The 20,125-nt window shown below is 45.7% G+C and overlaps 2 protein-coding genes across 2 annotated transcripts; one reads left to right on the top strand and one right to left on the bottom strand.

The window, feature by feature from the left end:
* Nucleotides 1–2,334: 2,334 nt before the first annotated feature.
* On the top strand, nt 2,335–10,863 carry IKZF5 (IKAROS family zinc finger 5). Its single transcript, XM_009959087.2, has 4 exons — nt 2,335–2,449; nt 2,831–2,994; nt 3,298–3,480; nt 8,037–10,863. Exons 2-4 carry the CDS (start codon nt 2,862–2,864, stop codon nt 8,978–8,980), a joined length of 1,260 nt encoding a protein of 419 aa, XP_009957389.1. The 5' UTR covers nt 2,335–2,449; nt 2,831–2,861; the 3' UTR covers nt 8,981–10,863.
* On the bottom strand, nt 9,396–20,010 carry PSTK (phosphoseryl-tRNA kinase). Its single transcript, XM_086466826.1, has 9 exons — nt 19,927–20,010; nt 19,225–19,302; nt 17,712–18,245; nt 17,242–17,536; nt 16,602–16,800; nt 16,077–16,152; nt 14,657–14,750; nt 14,300–14,445; nt 9,396–9,440 (listed from the first exon to the last, which is right to left on the bottom strand). The coding sequence occupies exons 1-9, from the start codon at nt 20,008–20,010 to the stop codon at nt 9,396–9,398; spliced, it is 1,551 nt and encodes a 516-aa protein (XP_086322952.1).
* Nucleotides 20,011–20,125: the final 115 nt, after the last annotated feature.

Raw genomic sequence — 20,125 nt, forward strand, 5'->3', positions numbered from 1 at the left:
GCCGGGTCAGCCGGTGCGGCCCCCTCGGCTTCTCCGTTCGTTTTTGAAGGCGCGGGTGGGGCGGACTCAGGCTCACGGGGAGGTTTGCCGTGACCGTGTCGTTTCCCGCCCACGCGTGAAGGCGGCGGGAGTCGGTGGAGGAGCCGCCGGGGTGTTCGTGGAAAGGGGCGGCGGAGGAACCGGCGGCTTTCCGTGGCCGGTGATAAGTCGCGGGGCTCGGCCCGCCCGGTAACCGCCGGCGCTGCGGTTCCTCTCCCCCGTCCCACGCGGAAAACTCCTTGAGGAGGAGCAGGAGGGGCTTGGGTTGGGTTTGGGTCCTGCCGCCTTCGATGCGTTTTAATTGTAAGTCATTTGCCCTGGGAAAGATGAGACTGGGATGGAGAGATCCCCCTTTTTTTTTTTTTTTTTTCTTTCCTTAATTCTTTATAAGAAAACGGGATACATACACGTGCTCGTAGTCATATTGTTTTGCTCTCCAATAATTACTGTACTGCGAGTTCGTACTCTGTGTGTGAAACTACTGGTTTTACTGTGTCTGAGTTATTTTCTTTAGCAGAATTCTTTAAGCAAAGTGCTTAAAGTGCCTTCAATCCTGGCACATCCCGTGGCGCTTTGCAGCCCATCACCTCGGTGCACACCAGCACTATCACTGGTGTTACATCCAGCAGTTGCGCCCGTGTAGAAAGCGAATAACCAACGTTCAGCCCTTCGGTGTATAAAGCTGGAGGAGATGCAGAAAATGTTCTGTGCAAGCAGAGCTGGAGGAACATCTGCTGTGATCAGCGCGTTGGAGTGCGTGAAACACGAGCTGGTCTGCTCGGGTTTCCAGTAATGAGAATTGCACTTACTGGTGTGCGGTAGTGACATAGCAAGCATCTGATCTGTATCATTCTTCCCCAAAAAGGAGAACTGCTGGCATAGATAGATTTCATATATCTATGAAAAGTACTGCAGAAAAACCCAAAAGGTTCTTTTCTGCACACAAATGTAGATGTTTGAGGTGATGCTTAAATTGTGGCAACTTACCTACACTGACATAAAAAAAAATGAGTGTTTTCAAATTAAATCGTTGAAGTAGAGAAAGGAAGTCTTATATAGTTGATCACCAAAATAATGTCTTTTCCCCAATTAGATTTTTTTTAAGTTTTGTGTAATTTTCTTTATCATTGTGAAAGTAATTGATCACATAAGTTTTTGTGCCTTACACAAAGGGATATGCAGCTGCTTCTGTGAAAATATCGGCCTTTAACGTTGTTTCATATTGAACCATTCAACGTTTAGGATGGTTTAATCTTAAATTGTTATTTCTTCTCATAATTTGGTGGAAGTTGGCCTGGGCAGGACTCTACATGACATTGTCCTGTTTTTCTCTCCTCTGTCTTTAGTTCATATCCCGATGTCTTTGTTTTGTTGCAGGAGACACCAACAAAGGGAACACAAATTAACTTAAGCCTACACGAGGCTGGTGACACCTGAAAGAGGGTAGGCACAGTAGATACGTAAAGACGTGTTCAAAACTAGCCGAATGGTGATAGTGATGATCGTGGTTGAGCACACTTAGGTGTGATGTGAGAGAACATGCTCGTCTGGATGCCAAAAATGAACTAACACTTGTAAATAACTTTGAAAATGCAGGAAAATGTGTTTAAACGCAGTCTTGAACTTGAGTTTCTGTAGGTCACCTAGTGCTTTGGTTAGTAGCTACTGGAAAACAAAAAGATAGTCTTATTGAAAATGTAGCATTATAAATTATTTCTGGTTATGATCTGCAGGGATAATAATGTGACTGACTCATTGCCCTCTTTCCAATCTTCAGTTCTCTCTTCACAAATTCATTGCAAATTGGGACGCCAGAGGTTCGTCACTTACAGTCCCAGAGAAAAGCATGACTGATGCCTTCTGGTGAATATTTGTATTATTTCAATGCAAAATAATGAAATGGATTAAGACTTTTATGCAGTATAGGCAACTAAAATTTGGGGAGAACTATGAAAAGCTGCTTTCTGTGAGGCTTCTTTCCATTTTTGCTAATCGGCAACAATTCAGCTGGTTTCCCGACATGACGGGTGCCGTAACTGACTCGCCCATTTCTGGCAGTCTTTGGAGCCACGAGTTCACCAGAGAAACGGATTCCAGTGACCGGTGAGACAGAAGTGTCTTTCGGTGAGCTACGCAAAGGAGGGGATGCAGGCTTTGGAAAGTTTTTGCTGGAAGTGTAGTTTTTTGATAAAACTTACAGCAGTAGAGTGTTAGGCCCTGTCTTTCAAAACATATTTCTTTTTTCAAGTTTCTTTCTTGCAGCTCGTGGGCATTGGGAAGAATAATGGGCCTATGTTTCCTTCTTTTCCTTCCAGGGAAAGTGGAGAAGCTGTACTCTGTGCTTTCTATCTGACCTGTTGGGGGTATGTTTTGGAGCATGTCTGCTACTTAGCAGGGAACTAAAATTCAGGTACCATCCTTTTAAAAAAAAAAAAAAATTTATTTTGATTATTATGTCACTTCATGCAATCTGTTGTTGTCCTTATGTTAACCGTTGCTGAAAATGGTTTTCCCAGTAATACGTGTTTGGTGATCTTTAATGAGTCAAAAATTATAAAAATAATGTTCTTATGGTTGTCAATTTGTGCATTGAGTCGTGCTGTACGATAAAAGTAATCACTTAAAAAAAAAAAAAAACAAAAACAAAACAAACCAAACAAACCAACAACTCCGAAAAAAAAAAACCAAACCAAAAAAACCCCAACCACAAACCCACCTCAAAACAAACTCATTTTTACGAATGCCTTCCAACTCGGTGACACTTGTGTTTTGAAAATATTTGTCCTTCTAGGCACAAGAGGTTGTAAACATAAGGAGTGAATATGGGTGAAAAGAAGCCAGAACCTTTGGACTTTGTAAAAGATTTTCAGGAATATCTTACCCAGCAGACTCACCATGTAAATATGATTTCTGGATCGGTTAGTGGAGACAAGGAAGCAGAGCCTCTTCAGGGAGGTGAGCTAACTTCAGTGCTGTTGGATTTTATTTTCGTGAGGATGACTGCACTGTTTACATTCCAGGTCATTATGCTAACTACTACAGTTGTATGGAAGCGTTTCTGATGGTCCTTTTCGCATCGCCAAAGATGTGTACCTGCCTCGGTTTTAATCAGGGTGTGTTTTCAGGGTGTGTTTTCATAGTTCTGCGTATTTAAAGACCAAGGGCCTAGAGAACCAAAAAGTACTTGGCATATTCTCACAGCGTGATGGACAGAATCGCACTGATTCTTGATTGACATCTCTGTTGCCTTATTCACAGCTGGGACAGAAGGGGATCAGAATGGTCTGGATCATCCTTCTGTTGAAGTTTCACTGGATGAAAACTCAGGAATGTTAGTGGATGGGTTTGAAAGGACATTTGATGGAAAGTTAAAGTGTCGATACTGCAACTATGCCAGCAAAGGAACAGCACGGCTCATAGAACATATCAGGATTCATACAGGTATGAAATACTCCGCAGAACTTTGCTGTGAGGCGTTGTGGTGTTAACTCAGTGTTATGATTTGCATGTGAAGAGTTAGCATCTTCCAGCAGTGGGATAGTTCTTAGGGTTACTTAACAATTAGAACTGGTTTTGGGTTTTTTTAATAGACTGTTTTTTAAAGGTGTGCCACGTACCTATTTAAATTATGCAAATTCTGATTTTGCGAACTGCTGAATGTGAAGTAACTATATATGGGAGTAAAGTTCAGCATGAAAGCATCAGTGTAAAGTGAAGGGCCTAAACGTTAACTATGAGGCTTTTCCTTGCTACACAGAAAAGTGGAAAAAATGTACATGCTGCTACATGGAGATTTATAGAGGTTTCTTCCTCTGTTGTTTAGGTGTGAAAATATTCCTGTTTTGTATGACTGGATTCTAGCTGTGGAAGTACAAAACATAACAATAAGAATAAAGTTTTCTTGCTGGTAGAACATCCAAATGTGAGGGCACATCATCAAATAAGTGACTAATAACAGTAATTAAAAAAAAAACTTCCTGTGGTTTGTTTAAGAGCGCTTGCCGCTCTTGGGTTTATCAAGCTGAAAAGCAAAAACTGAGTGAAGGTTAGAATATCCTGAACTGTTCATGAAGTCAGCTCTGACTTTTTGGCAAATGAGAGAAAACAAATGAAGGGTCCTTGTGAAGTCTGACTTTGGTGCCTGCCCAGTATGTTACATTGATACAGAAGGCTTTACGGCTGTGAACTAGAGTAATAAGAAAAAAAAGTATTCTGCAAAGAGTGGAAGCTTTTGCAGGTTTCCAGTCTGGTATGGACTGTCCCAAAACTTTAAGTATATCATTTCAGTGATCTTGGGTAGGTGACATTCTGGGACTCACTTTGAAGGAAGCACGTTGTGGTGGGTTGACCCTGGCTGGACATGAGGCGCCCACCCCAGCCACTCTATCACTCCCCTCCTCAGCTGGACAGGGGAGAGAAAATACAACGACAGGCTCGTGGGTTGAGATAGGACAGGGAGAGATCAGTCAGCAATTACTGTCATGGGCGGAACAGACTCAACTTGGGGAAATTACCTTAATTTATTGCCAATCAAATCAGAGAAGGGTAATGAGAAATAAAACCAAATCTTAAAACACTATCCCCCCCATGCCTCCCTTCTTCCCAGGCTCAGCTTCACTCCCAATTTCTCCATCTCCTCCTCCCCGAGCAGCGCAGGGGGACATGGAATGGAGGTTGTGGTCAGTCCATCACACTGTTGTTCCTGCTGCTCCTTCCTCCTCAGGGGCAGGACTCCTCACACTCTTCCCCTGCTCCAGCGTGGGGTCCCTCTCAGGGGAGACAGTCCTCCATGGACTTCTCCAGTGTGGGCCCTTCCCACAGGCTGCAGTTCTTCACCAACTAGGAGTTGGCTGGCGTTGTTCCTACCAGATACAGGGGAAACTTCTAGCAGCTTCTCACAGAAGCTGCCGCCGTAACCCCCTTGCTACCAAAACCTTGCAGCGCAAACTGGGATGTAGCTGTAGCGCTCTCTAGGAACGGTTATTGTTAGTCAGATTCTCGCTTTGCTGTGAGCTGTCGCTCCTACGCAGTATCTCCCAGGATGTATTTTGGGAAGTCGGAGCTCCTTGCACTGGCACTGCAGTGTTGGCTTATTTCGACAAGGTGTAATGGGATAGAAAATGGCAGTGAACTAGAAACCAGAGAGTTCAGAGGTTCAGACTCTGGAGATCTTGTAAATTCTTCTCCTGTGCTACCGTGAGCTACCTCTGTGTGTAGCTGTTGCTGTTCTCAGATATTCCCAGTGGAAATTTTATGTAGTTGCAATAGTGGATAAAATACTGTGGCTCGTTGAGAACCTCAGGCTGCTAGAGGCCTTGTTGTTTCTCTGTATAGTTTCCTCTTTGCCTTTTTACAATACGTTTTTTTTATCTTTAATTTATTAGAGTGCTGCATGGTGTCCTGATGGCGACACCATTTTGCCATTACCTTAACGGCTCTTCAGAAAGCCCCGTTTTGTTTCTTTGTACAGAGATAGGGGACTCCAGAACAAGGAAGAGAGAGGGGTTTTTGGTATGGTTTGGTTTTCTTGGGGGGGGGTGGTTTGTTGTTTTTTTTTTTTGCTCACAGGCAGGGAGATCCAAGACCTGAGTGTAGCTTTGCTCAGAAGCATGGTGGGGAAGCGTGGCAAAGGGCCAAGAGATGGATTGCGTGGGCTATTGTAAAGGGTTTGCATGGCAAGGTTTTGGTAGCGGGGGGGGGGGGCTGCAGGGGTGGCTTCTGTGAGAAGCTGCTAGAACCTTCCCTCGTGTCCGATGGAGCCAAGCCCAGCCGGCTCCAGGACGGACCCGCCGCTGGCCAAGGCCGAGCCCATCAGTGATGGTGGTGGCGCCTCTGGGATAACGGATTTAAGAAGGGGGGAAACAAAACTGTGGAACTGCAGGTAGAGAGAAGAGTGAGAATATGCGAGAGCGCCAGCTCTGCAGGCACCAAGGTCAGGGAGGAGGGAGGGGGAGGAGATGCTCCAGGCACCAGAGCAGAGATTCCCCTGCAGCGTGTGGTGAAGACCATGGTGAGGCAGGCTGTCCGCGTGCAGCCCGTGGTGGTCCACAGTGGAGCAGATCTCCACCTGCAGCCCATGGAGGAACCACGTCAGAGCAGGTGGATGCCTGAAGGAGGCTGTGACCCCTTGGTTAACTGCTGAGTGATCTCTCCCTGTTCTTATTTCGGTCCATGAGCCTGTCATTGTATTTCCTCTCCCCTGCCCATCTGAGGAGAGGAGTGATAGAGCAGCTCTGGTGGGCACCTGGTGTCCAGCCAGGGTCAACCCACCACAGCTATGAAGGCTCAGAGCGACTGAATCGGCGTGAAAATAGGGAAGTGACAGCTGACTAGTGGCCTCAGAGCAACGCAAGTGAACAGATAACGTGTCCTGGATGATGCGCAAGCGCAGCAAGGTATCTGCCAAAGTAATCCGGACCCGGGCATGATCACCCAACCATTATGAAGTGCGACGTGCTGTAGAATTAACTTCATGCTGAGTCTGATGGCAGTATAATTAGTAGTTCACCAGCTGTGCTGTATTAAGGGTGTGCAACATGGGATGCAAATCTTTATCTCTGTGTAACCAGTTGTAGAACGAATTAAGACCAGATTGACAAGTTCTTTGTGAAGGCAGGGATTTTGTCAGGCTTTTTACATCGCTGCTTGTACCAAATCTGCAATTCTTTACTCATATATGTATCTGAATACAGACACATGCTTACAGAGCAATCATGGTTTTAGGTGGTGCGAATAAGGTACTTGGAGGTAGCACAAAAATTGCTTTCTTGCCTCCTGAAGAGGCAGTGATGTAGGCAAAAAGCATGATCTTCTATTCAGTATCCCAGGTTGTGATTCCAAACTGTGGGAGCTCAACGTGGGAAGGGTTTTCTCCATCAGTCACGTGCCTTTTACAGGGCCTGTACAGTGCTTGCAGTGTGATAGTGGCCCTTGCTGCATTCGATCTGTGGCTTTTACAGCTGTTCTGGATGGGGTTTGAAAGCCACAAAACAGAAGTATTGGCCTGAAAATGCTTCAAAAAAACATAAAGGTTGAAGAGAAGAAGCCCCCTCACACTGAGTTTGTTGTGCTGTGTGCCAAGAGAATCAGTTGCACAACAGCGATTTAGAAATTGAGCTGGCATTCTAGGTAGGAAGATAAGACAGTGTTTTGTTTCAGCACCTGAACATGCATCAAATCCTTTAGGCATTTCTAACACTTCAGTCCTGGATCTAAAAACTCTTAGAAGATCAGTTGATGAAAGGAAAATTGAAAGTCCCAAAGTATTATGTTACAAATGTGTTGGCCTGGAATTGTGTTTGAAAGTTTTCCAACCGTTGTAAAAGTGTTAATATGAGTATTTCTAAATATCACTTAATAGAAGAGCAAAATTCTACCTGTCAGAAAGGAGAATACCTGACTGTCATCTCTGAGAGAGAGCACACAGCTGTCCAGGGATTTTGTTTTCTTTAATAGCTCTTTAGCCATAGGATCCTCTTTCAAAATTCAGTTCTTGAGTGGATGCATGTGTGCATGGGTTATTTAGATAATAGTTCCAGGGTGTTTAAAAGTGGGAATGTTTGGAAGATATTGAAAGGATACCCTCCCTCAGTGCTTAAACACAGTTACTGCTAAGGATGATCATATTTTGGTGATACAGACATTCCTGTAGCCAACTGCTCATGTGCTTTATAGGTGAGGTAGGGCTTGGGTCTGGTTAAAAGCACCACACGGACGCCATTGCATTCAGTCCTTGGCATCATTGCTGCGATTCCTAGTCAGGTTATCTGTTATGCTAATTCTGGTTGTGTTTTCTTCTTACACGTGTTATCACTTGGGTGGGGCAGAGAGGTCTAAACTTACTCCACTCTTCCACTGAATACGGAGCTAAACTCAAGACTAGCAGTGACTGAAGCTGGACTAATTAGCAGCTCCCAGTTAGCTACTTTCTGTTCCATGAAAAGCCTTTTTCAAGCGCTCTATGAGATGCTGCAGTATAATCTGTTTTCATTTTCCAGGTGAGAAGCCGCACAGGTGCCATTTGTGTCCCTTTGCATCAGCCTACGAACGCCATCTGGAAGCTCACATGCGATCGCATACCGGTGAAAAACCGTACAAATGTGAATTGTGTTCCTTTCGCTGCAGCGACAGAAGCAACTTATCTCACCACCGCAGACGCAAGCATAAAATGGTGCCTATTAAGGGTACAAGGTCTTCCCTAAGCAGCAAGAAAATGTGGGGGGTTTTGCAGAAGAAGACCAGCAATTTGGGGTACAGCAGAAGAGCATTAATTAATTTGAGTCCGCCTTCTATGGTGGTTCAGAAACCAGACTACCTTAATGACTTCACTCACGAAATCCCAAATATCCAGACTGAAACGTACGAGAGCATGACAAAAACAACCCAGAGCAGTGGATTGCCGAGAGATCCACAAGACCTTATGGTAGATAATCCTTTAAACCAGCTCTCTACGTTAGCCGGACAGTTATCTAGCTTGCCACCTGAAAACCAAAATCCAGCCTCTCCTGACGTGGTTTCCTGTCAAGAGGAAAAGCCTTTCATGATACAGCAGCCTGCTGCACCTGCAGTAGTTTCCGCTGTGTCAGCGAATATTCCTCAAGGTTCATCTCCAACCAGCCCAGATCCTCGGCCCACACACAATCAGAGGAACTATAGTCCCGTGGCAGGTCCCAGCAGTGATCGCAGCGCCCACACCAGTACTCCCAGCATAAGCAACAGTCAACCAAGTACTCCAGCTCCAACCCTTCCGGTTCAGGACCCTCAGCTTCTGCATCACTGCCAACACTGTGACATGTACTTTGCGGACAATATCCTTTATACTATTCACATGGGATGTCATGGGTTTGAAAATCCTTTTCAGTGCAACATATGTGGGTGTAAGTGTAAAAATAAGTATGACTTTGCTTGCCATTTTGCAAGAGGCCAACATAATCAGCATTGACTGAGAACATGCTTTCGTTTAGTTTTTTAACATATTACAGTCTATTTTTCATACTTGCTGAAGGAAAGCTTGCACATTCCCATGAGGGGTCTTCGCATTAATCAGTTTGACGAAGGAGGCAAATTTAGTTCTATGTTGTCATAAAACTTGCCAGAGACATTTTGTATAAGACGTGGTTATTATTTTATATGTAGCCTTTCAAAAAAGCTGACAGAGTGCTATAAGAATTGGAATGCATTTACGTGCTTTGGTTGCTAAATTTAAGTTGCTTGCACTTCATCCCAGTAAACAGTCTACAAATGTAGATGCAGAGCATGTGTCATGAAACATAGGATGCAATTATCAGGCTATTTACTAGGCAAGACAAAATATATTAACCACAAAACACGGAAAGTTAATGCAATGACAGATGTGGCTACTTTGGAGACATACTTATCCTTAAAAACTTTGCTGCTTCAAACTGGAAAAACAAGCGGAAGCAACTTTAACGTAAAAACTAAATTTGATGTAAAACTCGCTGTAATCTGACAAAGGTTAATAGGTTTTGCTTAGAGTAGCCTAAACTCGTCATGCTAGGGCTCAAACACTAATTTAACAGCTATTTTTAAAACTCTTCACAAAACTAGAAGGTAACAGGTTATTGTGAACGAAACTCGGGTAGGAAAAAAGTTAAAAGCTTGTCACTCACTAATTACACGAAAGAAAAATTACATGTGACACCTTATTTTAAACTACACTGACCAAGTTTTTACATGTCATTTTAAAGGAGCTACTTTTTAAGCAGTCGTAATAAAGAGCTTGTAGAACTAATATATATTCCGTGAGATTTTTAACTGCCTTAAACTAATTTGTACAGATACTTAAAATTTGCACAGTTAGACTTCTGTCTTGGTAATAGAAGTTCTAATAGAAATAAACAGAGGTTTACAAATTAAAAATCACGTCTTCAGTTTTATCTTGGGCCAAGCTACAACTACTAGGTTGCCTGGATGTTTGAGAGTTGTATAATCTAGTGTCTCGTAAACTCCAGCTAACTTGGAAGTCGGATTGTCTTGTCACCTCCCCAGATGCGTTGTTCTTCTGGTGTGCTAGAAGTGAGGGGAAGGGATTCTGGGTTTCTGAACTGTTCCTGTAGTAGGCAGAGGGATACCAGCTGCCTGCGTTTGAAGTCATTGTGATTAATGATTGTAGGTGGCAAATGGTGACTAAAGATGTACGTGAAGTCCATTGCACATGTTTGTTTTCTTTTTATACTGTACATCTTCTTTTAGATGCACCTAGGCTAATGGACAGGCACTTTAACATAAACCTAAATAAACCATCCTAGCAAAATTAATAAAAGTTCTTAATGTGCTACGCAGGAATTTGTAGTGTTCCAAAAAAAAGTGAAGAATGGTTACGTTTCCCATATTTAGACATGCACTTTTACCTTAGTTTGTCTTACGTGAGACAAATTAAAGCTTTCCTTATATATTCCCCTTTTACTATCAGCAGAAGAATATGGCAGCAAATACGTTTTGTTAAAAGTAGGGAGATTTTATTAATGTTGTGCAAGTCAGAAGTTGGAATCTGGATAGCAAATGTTGGGCTTATTCAGATTTAGATTGTTACGAGAGGTAAAGCTTCCTGAAGCCACAGGAAAAACTTACAATGACTTCAGTGTAAGGTCAATGCAGGAAAAAACACTCTTCTGAGAATTTTAGCTCTAGAAGTAATTTTGACTTTTAATGAATTAGAAATTTGGGAAACAAATACGTTTCTCTCTACCGAACTTACCTACTGTTGAATTTTCTGTGCTTAACTAATGAGTTGGAGCAACTGGATTCTTGGCTGCACCCAGTCTTGTAGTAATGAAGTCAAAAATACACCATTGAAGTAGTTCCAGTATGGTGAAGATGAATGATAATACACTATCACTCCTAAAAATGGTTTTGGTTTCAGGTTCAGAATCCGTTTCAGTGGATTTGTGAAACAAAATGTAATTTTCCATTTTTCCATTTATTTTGTAAGCAGACCTGCAGTTCTGTGTGCATGAACATACAGAGCCCTTTATTTTAGGGACTCAAAGTTGACTGAACTGGAATCCAGTTGGAAGTTACTGCTCCTCTACAGGTTTTGTACCATGACTCTTCTAGTCCAAGACTAACGTAGGAATGATAGTGCGCTCTCGATCGCATATTGACACATTCTAAAATCTAAATTTGGCTCAAATACCATATTAGAACAACAGACGTTACTGTTGAGGACCATTAGTGATTTATAGAGGCCACTTTCCTTGCCTTTTGATAGATGATGCAAATCTGTTCCTAGGCTCTAGCAGCTCCAAGGCAACTTCTGAGATGGTGGCGCTTCAAGGAGCGCCTGCCAGCGCTGAATGATGCTGACCACAACAGCCACGTTCTCCTTGGTGTGCAGCTCCAGCCTTTGTCCCTCTCGGTACCAGCAGGGAGATTAACTCCCGTGCGCACGGGTGTTTGAGATTCCATCCCTCCATCACATTTATGTGGTTTCTGATCCCTTGGGACTGTTGTTGGCGGTGCCTGTAAACATTATAGGCTTTTCTTTTTGTGTGTCAGCTCCTGATTTGGCAATTTAGAAGAATGACTTTTGAACCATGATGCCCCTGAATGAAACTTTAGATAGGAGAGCAGTTAGGTCACTAGTAGAGGTAGCTGGTAGCAAGAGGAAGCCTGCATGATCTTACTGGATAAGGGCCCTCATTTAGGAGGGGGCCCTCTGTTGTGGGGGAAAGCATGTTCTTAATAATAGGACTCAATATGGGGGAAAAAAAAAATCTTAACCCCAAACCTTGCAAATTGTTGTTTAGAAGTACTTTACCACTGCTGACTTAATACCACTGTTCCTGCTTCAAAGTACTTAAGGAAAAGAAAATCAGCTTGAACGTGTCGGAACTGTTGAACAATGATAATATTTTCCCTTCTTTCCGTGAGGAAGCTCCTGTTTGCGGGAGGGGTGGTTCTTGGGCAGCAGCAGGCTTTGGTGTCCATCCCTGGATTCTGCGGCCAGCTCTGTGGGGTGGCTCCCAGCTGACTGACTAGTCTTTCACAGAGGGTCGCCCTCTGGACGTGGAGTCTTAATTTTTCAACATAATGCTGTGTGTTCCGTTGTGCCAAACAGTACCCTGACTCCGCGTCCTTCCGTCTGCTGAGTAGGTTTGGAAGGTCTATTTTCATATTAGTTTTTCATAATTTTATACGTAACTTTACTATAATTTAAAGACTAGAATTCATACTGGAAAATTGCTTTTAGAGTGTGATCCTGATGATCCCGTTGCACAAGCAGGCCTTACTCAGAGTCCGGGAGGGATACTTGTCCAGAATTGTGGGATCAAGTCCTCTGTTAGTGGGACTTTTCACATAGTGTTCTCCATGTGCAGCGCAGCACATGATCTTGTTTTGTTGTTTGTTTTTTAAAAAAAAAACCCAAATCCTTATATTACAAGGTGGTGATCAGCATTTTAGCTTGTATTAACGGGCAAGTTTGAGAATGAGGTGAAGCTTTTCCGTAGCTTGACTCTGTTAAGTTCTGTAGTTGCAAAACATTAACTTTGTGGGCGTTTTGGTTTTATTGTAATAGATTGCTTTATAGGTTTGTTGACATTTTTAATATGCACTATTTATACTCTTGATACAGACTTATTGAGACTGAATACTCCAACAAACATGCAAATATTAGACTGAAGGTCTTCGTAGATTATCTCTGTTAATACTTAAACCAACTGATGAAGCTAATAGGGAAAAATAGTTGTTTTTCACAGGTGCATGTTTAGATTAAGCGGATTCTGACACAAAATGTTGATTGGCGTTTTAACATAAAACTTAGTGCTGGAAGACATGTTCCAACGGTGTTTCCTGGCACAATGAGCTGTTGCTATCTGTTTTGTTCCAGAATGTTTGGAGAGTTTGCTTATTTGTTTTTTGTTTCTTTTTGACGAAGGGAATGTAATTTAGAAGTCTTCACTGGCAAGTTTTCTCTTAATTTTAAGCTTCTTTGAAAATCTACAGCAAATGGATGTTCTGCTGCAGGAAATCTTATCTCCTGCTGAAGCATTTTTCATCGAGCAATCTTTGTGTATGTGCTTCTAAGTACCTGCTTTGTAATAATATGTATTTCGGTGTAAAGAGCATATTTTGTATGCAAAAATGAAAGCTGTTAAGAGTTGTAAAATAAATTCTATTGTGTAGTGAATGTTTTCAGATGAGAAGGTTAATTCTGAAATAACTCGACTATATCTAGTGTAGTTCATGTTGTGAAGCTTCGCTTTTGTAAGATACGAATAAAATAACACTTTCTAATTAAGCCTTATGTTAATTCTTACTTGCCTGTGCTTCAACGGGTGAACTGCTCGTGACTAGCTGTGGTCTAGGTAGGGTAAGGAAGAAAAGCTTACTTTTTGGGTAAGCAAGGATTTATGTTTCAGTCTGCTTAACTGGAAAAAGCTTCATTTTAGTGCTGAACTAGGCCACAATTTTACTCTTTCCACTGTTAATCTTGCACATTTGGTCATCTTCCAAATTCTGTGTTTCCTCATACTCCTATTTCCTTCTTATCAAGAGTGCTTCTACGTCTGAAATCAGAGGTTTTATCATGATGAGGTGGTTGTCAGGGTGAGAACTTCTGTGAATGTCGTTATTAGCAACTTTGAGGGTGGCACCAAGTTTTAAGTTACTTTGGACACTGGAGTTAATCCTACATGGGTGCGTACGAGCAGCTCTCAAGTTTCGGTTCTTTGCAGGGTCTGTCAGGGATAGAAGCAGATATGCCAAGAGCCACCCATCTCACTTCTTGTTTTTATGCCTTCCCAGGCTTCTCTGGCAAAGCTCAGCCACCGTTTGACAGAGCAGAGCAGGTCCCCATCCACAGTGCTCTTCAAAACCTCAGCTGGAGGAGGCTCTGAGAAAGCTGACCCAGCTTGAAGTTAGTCCTGCTGGAAGGTGGAAACAGGACTAATGCTTTCCATCCGAGATGTTCCTCCAAGGCTAAATTTGTCTATGATTTGTGAGATTTAAATAAAATCTAAGGCTCGTTGGTTGATGGCTTGATCTTCAAAGTCAAACACAGTATGCTAGACTGTATTTCTCTTCCAAAATAGGGGGAGAGGAGTTACAGAACACCCGACCCTCCAGAGAGGAGGGTGAAGGAAGCTGTATCTCTCGGGTGTTTTCAGCTGTCCTGCTGAAAGAGTACTGCATTTTAAACACTCTGGACTCTTAAAAGACACCAATATTCTCTTTGTTATTATTTTAAAATATATTTATTAACTACATTGTTTGCCTCATGTTGGAATGAAGAAATTACACTTGTAGCAGCATCAGAATATTGATTTGGTATGCAAATTTGGTTTTTCAAATCATTTCCTTGCCGCAAGTCTTCCAGAAATTCTGCTTTGAGTTTGTTGAGTTCTTCTGCCAGGCTCTTCATCTCACCTGGGAGTATGTTTTTATCTAAAAGAAAATTAAAGCTGAACTTCTAACTTGATGCTGGAAGACAAAATTCACAGACTTTGACTCATTCTACCACTAACTTTGACCAGACTTGAAGGCGATTGCCTCAGCCACGCCTGCAGGGTTGGGATTCCTTAACCATTTACCCTGAGGGAATGTCACAGCTCTAGCCCGAAGTTGCCAGTTGGCACCTAGAATATGCCACATGTACCTTTTGCGTCCTTCATCGTCTGGGAGATGACGCGCCTGCACGCCTGATCAGCCCGATGGACAGCACTGGCCGCACAGATTGCTCGATCTGCCTCCTGCCCGGGGGGGGACCAAGAGAACGGAAGAACATGTGCAAACATGTGACATTTGATTTAGACTCTCATCAACTTTTGAAGCGCTCCTTGAAAACAAGTGACACGTTAGCAGCAACGCAGTGACTGGTGCAGCGCACGCCTGCTCCTCTGAATTCAGAGGCAGGTCTGTACGCCCGGGTGGCTGCCAGGGGCAGGTAGAGGACCGTGTCAGGCTGCAGAGGTGGCCACTGCAAACCTCGTGAAGTTCAGCAAGGCCAAGTGCAAGGTCCTGCCCCTGGGTTGGGGCAATCCCAAGCACAGACAGAGCCTGGGCGATGAGTGGATGGAGAGCAGCCCCGGGGAGAAGGCCCTGGGGGTGTTGGTGGATGAGAAGCTCACCATGACCCAGCAACGTGCACTCACAGCCCACAAAGCCAATGGCATCCTGGGCTGCATCCAGAGCAGCGTGGCCAGCAGGTCGAGGGAGGGGATTCTGCCCCTCTGCTCCGCTCTGGTGAGACCCCCCCTGCAGTGCTGCATCCAGCTCTGGGGCCCCCAGCACAAGAAGGACATGGACCTGCTCAAGCGCGTCCAGAGGAGGGACATGAAGATGCTCAGGGGCTGGAGCAGCTCCCCTGTGAGGACAGGCTGAGAGAGTTGGGGTTGTTCAGCCTGGAGAAGAGAAGGCTCCAGGGAGACCTTCTAGCGGCCTTCCAGTGCTGAAAGGGGCTGCAGGAGAGGTGGGGAGGGACTCTTGGTCAGGGAGGGCAGTGACAGGACAAGAGGTAACAGTTTCAAACTGAAAGAGGAGAGATTTAGGTTAGATATTGGGAAGAAATTCTCCACTGTGAGGGTGGTGAGACACTGGCACAGGTTGCCCAGGGAAGCTGTGGCTGCCCCCTCCCTGGCAGTGCTCAAGGCCAGGCTGGATGGGGCTGGGAGCAACCTGGTCTGGTGGGAGGTGTCCCTGCCCATGGCAGGGGGGTGGCACTGGATGGTCTTTAAGGTCCCTTCCAACCCAAACCATCCTGCGATTCTATGGTTCTATGTGCGATGTTAAGAAGTGAAGTTACTCTCCTCAGTGTGATGTGACACCTCCAAAATCTTTTTACTACTCTAAAACATGTAACAGTATTCTGAAAGGTAGTTCAGTGGTTTAACTTAATAAGGTGACAGAAATACCCATTTCAAACAGGATTAACTCTTCCATGCGTGCTTTTGTAACCAAGAAATGCAGTAACTGTTTCTCAGTTTCGGTCATCACGGTGCCCTGGATACAACTGGGGAATAACTGACCCATTCACCAACACCTGAAAGAGCCCTGACTGTGAAGACAAGCAGCGCTACCTTTTGCTCAGTGTTTTCCTCGTTCTGCTTCACTGGATTCTCCAAAGCAGTGGCCAGCAAACTAATTATCTGCTCACTAAGAAAACAAAAGAGTAAACCACGTTAGTCAAACGGTTTCACTGAAGGTTTTTCTTTCATTTTGTAATGATACCTCACCACAGAAAAAAAGGGCAAGTTTTCAGTTAAATTTATGAGGTAATCAATGAAACAATCTTTATACAGCAAGTTAGATGAAAACCAACTAAAACTACACCAAATAATTTCCAGTCTTGATGTTTCACACGACTTACATAAGTTTTCAACAACAGTTTAGAAACGCAGTTAGTTTTGAGGTTCACTCTGCAAAGAATGATGGCTGCGAGTTCCCAACAGCTGGCACGTATTGGGTGTGTAACTGCTTACCTTCCCAAAATCACCATACAGAGTATTTTTGACATACTGTTTAGATACAGCAAAAAGCTTCTACCCACCCGTTTATGAAAACAGTACTTAGTGAAAAACCCTGACACCAATCCAGGAGCATACTTATCCTCTGAAGTGCAATCAGAACTTTTCAGAATGAGGCTGTTCTGTTCCCAAGCATTTTTCTTGAGATCTGGCATTTCTATTTTTCTTGCCATTAAATATATTGTCTGGTCAGGCAAGGGATGACTTCTTAGCCGATTTCTCTGCAAGCAGCATTCAAGCGGACAGTCTAAGAATAACTGGCAGAAGCTCAAGGAATCTAAAAGAACATAAACAGACAATTTTACCTATCAACTGTTGAAGTAAAAATTTCTGACAGCAACATGCATGAGAAAGGCTTTGCATGAATGAGGAACTTCTACACTAGTTCTAAGCCTGAAAGGGATACAAGCCTAAAAAGAATGCAAACAATTTTACCTTCAGGGCTGCTCAAGTAGTAATTTCTGAGATCAACATACCTAAGAAAGGCTTTAATAAGATAGGTAATTTATTAAATAGATGATTATGCCCATAAGAATGGCAATTTGTAATAATACAGTAACAAAGTTAAGTTGATGCTTGCTATACTATGATTCTACGACTCTACACTGCAGGAACCCAGCAACGAAGAATAACAAATGTTCCATGAGGGCACTTATAGGGCACTGCGCTTCTGACAAAGCTGAAAACGTTGTTGCACGTAGGAACAGAGAGGAATTACACTTGCGAGCCAGCTGGTACACCTCGTATCTCATGCTCTGGTAATAAAAGTTGTCATCCAGGATGAGGTAGAGCGGCCTGGACGCGGCTGCAGGGGCTCGGTCGCTGCCAGAGCCGGCAGGTCTCTCCGCGGGGGCGAGCAGCCCCTGCCGCCGGCAGCAGGCCAGGAGGCGCTCCCAGGCCGGTGGCGGGGGCTCGGCGGCCGGGTCTGCCAGCGGGCCCCTGCCGAGCAGCGCCCGCAGGACGCGCTCCAGGCACTGCAGGAGCTCCCGCCGGCTCTGCTTCCAGCGGGGCAGCTGCGGAGGGAGGAAGCGGAGAGGTGAAGGCCCGCGCGCCCCCACCGCCCGCCGCCCGGCCCTCCCCAGGCCCCGCCGCGGCGGCACCGGCACCGGGGCGGGGAGGCGACGCTGCGGCTGGCCAATGAGAGCAGAGAGCGCGCAACGGGAAGGCGTGACCAGCAGCCTCACTGACCAATGGGGACGGTGCCGCCGGTCCCGCCGCAGGCTCGCAACGAGCGAAGGCCTCCGGCGGGATGAGCTCGTCGTAGTCGATGAGGGCGCAGGCCCAGCCCGGGCGCTGCGGCAGGCGGCGGCGCAGGGCGAGGGCCAGGGTGGACTTGCCGGCCGCCGGGAGCCCGCACAGCAGGCACAGCCCCACCCGGGCGCGCCCGCCGCCGCCGCCCGCCTGCTCCTCCGCCGCCGCCGCCGCCGCCACCGCCACCAGAAGCCCGGCCGGCGCTCCCCCGGGCGCGCCAGCAGCCGGCCGCTGCTGTGCGCATGCGCGGGGCCGGCGCGGCGGGAAGGGCGCGGAGCTGACGTCACGTCGCCGCCGGGAGCTGAGGGGCGGCCTGGGCGTGGGCGTGAAACCGCCGGTTTTGGTCAATTTTATTTCGATAATGAATCCAATAGTACGTTTTAGTGAACCGGGAGACGTCAGGCGGTGGAGTGATCCCGGGTGTGCCCGGGGGTGGCTGGTTTTGATGGTCGTAAAGTCAAGATCACAGAACTGTTGGGTTGGAACAGACCTCTGAGGTCGTCGTGTCCAACCGTCAGCCCAGCACCACCACGTTCACTAAAATCTACACGTTTTTTGAACATCTCCAGGGACAGTCACTCCACCACTGCCCTGGGCAGCCTGTTCCAATGTCTGACCGCTCTTTCAGTAAATAAATTTTTCCTTATATCAAATCTAAACCTCTCCTGGCGCAACTTGAGGCCATTTCCTCTTGTCCTATCTCTTGTTACTTGGGAGAACAGACAGACCCCACCTCACTACAACCTCCTCTCAGGCAGCTGCAGGGAGCGATAAGGTCTCCCCTCAGCCTCCTCTTCTCCAGGCTGAACACCCCCAGTTCCCTCAGCCGCTCCTCACAGACCTGTTCTCCAGACCCTTCACCAGCTTCGCTGCCCTTCTCTGGACACGCTCCAGCACCTCAGTGTCCTTCTTGCCATGAGGGGCCCAAAACTGCACCCAGCGTTCGAGGGGCGGCCTCACCAGTGCTCAGTACAGGGGCACGGTCACCTCCCTGCTCCTGCTGGCCACACCATGGCTGACACAGGCCAGGAGGCTGTTGGCCGTCTTGGCCACCTGGGCACACTGCCGGCTCATGTCCAGCCGGCTGTCAACCAGCACCCCCAGGTCCTTTTCTGCCGGGCAGCTTTCCAGCCCCTCATCCTCAGGCCTGTAGCGCTGCGTGGGTTGTTGTGACCCAAGTGCAGGACCTGGCCCTTGGCCTTGTTGAACCTCATAGACTGGCCTCAGCCCATCGATCCAGCCAGTCCAGGTCCCTCGGCAGAGCCTTCCTGCCCTCGAGCAGATCGACACTCCCACCCAATTTAGTGTCATCTGCAGACTTACTGAGGGAGCGCTCGATCCCCTTATCCAGATCATCGATAAAGATGTCAAACAAGGCCAGTCCCAACACTGAGCCCTGGGGGACACCACTGGTGACCGGCCACCAGCTGGGTTTAACCCCATTCCTCACCACTCTGTGCTCGGCCACCCGGCCAGTTTCTAACCCAGCTCGGGGTGCAGCTGCCCAGGCCGTGAGCTGGCAGCTTTCCTAGGGGAACGCTGTGGGAGACGGTGTCACAGGCTTTGCTGAAGTCCAGGCAGATGACATCCACAGCCTTCCCCTCATTGACTGGGTGGGTCACCCGGTCATAGAAAGAGATCAGGTTGGTTGAGCAGGACCTGCCCTTCATGAACCCACTGGCTGGGCCTGACCCCCTGGTTGTCCTGCACCCGCCGTGTGAGCGCCCTCAAGATGAGCCGCTCCATAACCTTCCCCAGTACCGAGGTCAGGCTGACAGGCCTGTAGTTCCCCAGGTCCTCCTTCCGGCCCTTCTTGCAGATACTACTAAGTATGCTGACACTGATGATTAATGTTAAATTAAATTATTGTAATAATTGTTAATACAGTCTAAATCATAGGAATATTTAATTGATAATAAAAACTCAAGATTCTAAGGAATTAAGAAAGACAACACTTCTTTGGAAGACACTCCTTGCCAATGCAGATTTTTGCCTGCAACATATTTTGAGTTCTTTCGTCCGGCTCTTCTCTGACATGGCCATCTAAGTGATTAGAAACATTTTCTTGGAGAGGCCGTTCCATAATTTATTCGCTCTTTACTAGTTCCTATTCCCACAGTTTGCATGTGAACACGCTCAGTGTGTGATTCACTCTAATACACAGATTCATCATCCCCACAGCTTGCTTCTTGCTTGCTTTTCTCTGCGTAGCAGCTGCTTTTCCAGTAGTTGCCATTTTGACAAACTAACTTCATTTTCTTTTAAATTGGTACCATTTTCTAATTGTCCCATTTAGCACGATGAAAGTTATCTGTTGCTTTTGTGGTGGAATCAGTTTCTAGCAAAAATCT

Source organism: Leptosomus discolor, chromosome 6, assembly GCF_034619465.1.
Source record: "Leptosomus discolor isolate bLepDis1 chromosome 6, bLepDis1.hap2, whole genome shotgun sequence".
Taxonomy (NCBI): Eukaryota; Metazoa; Chordata; class Aves; order Leptosomiformes; family Leptosomidae; genus Leptosomus; species Leptosomus discolor.

Excerpts from the sequence above, each read along its gene's own strand:
- IKZF5 (XM_009959087.2), top strand. The coding sequence starts at position 2,862 with ATGGGTGAAAAGAAGCCAGAACCTTTGGACTTTGTAAAAGATTTTCAG. Across the intron at positions 2,995-3,297 it reads AGCAGAGCCTCTTCAGGGAG|CTGGGACAGAAGGGGATCAG; the intron begins GTGAGCTAACTT and ends CCTTATTCACAG. Across the intron at positions 3,481-8,036 it reads ACATATCAGGATTCATACAG|GTGAGAAGCCGCACAGGTGC; the intron begins GTATGAAATACT and ends TTCATTTTCCAG.
- PSTK (XM_086466826.1), bottom strand. The coding sequence starts at position 20,010 with ATGGCAACTACTGGAAAAGCAGCTGCTACGCAGAGAAAAGCAAGCAAG. Across the intron at positions 17,537-17,711 it reads CGGCGGCACCGTCCCCATTG|CTGCCCCGCTGGAAGCAGAG; the intron begins GTCAGTGAGGCT and ends CTCCCTCCGCAG. Across the intron at positions 14,751-16,076 it reads AGGAAAACACTGAGCAAAAG|GAGGCAGATCGAGCAATCTG; the intron begins GTAGCGCTGCTT and ends CCCCCCGGGCAG.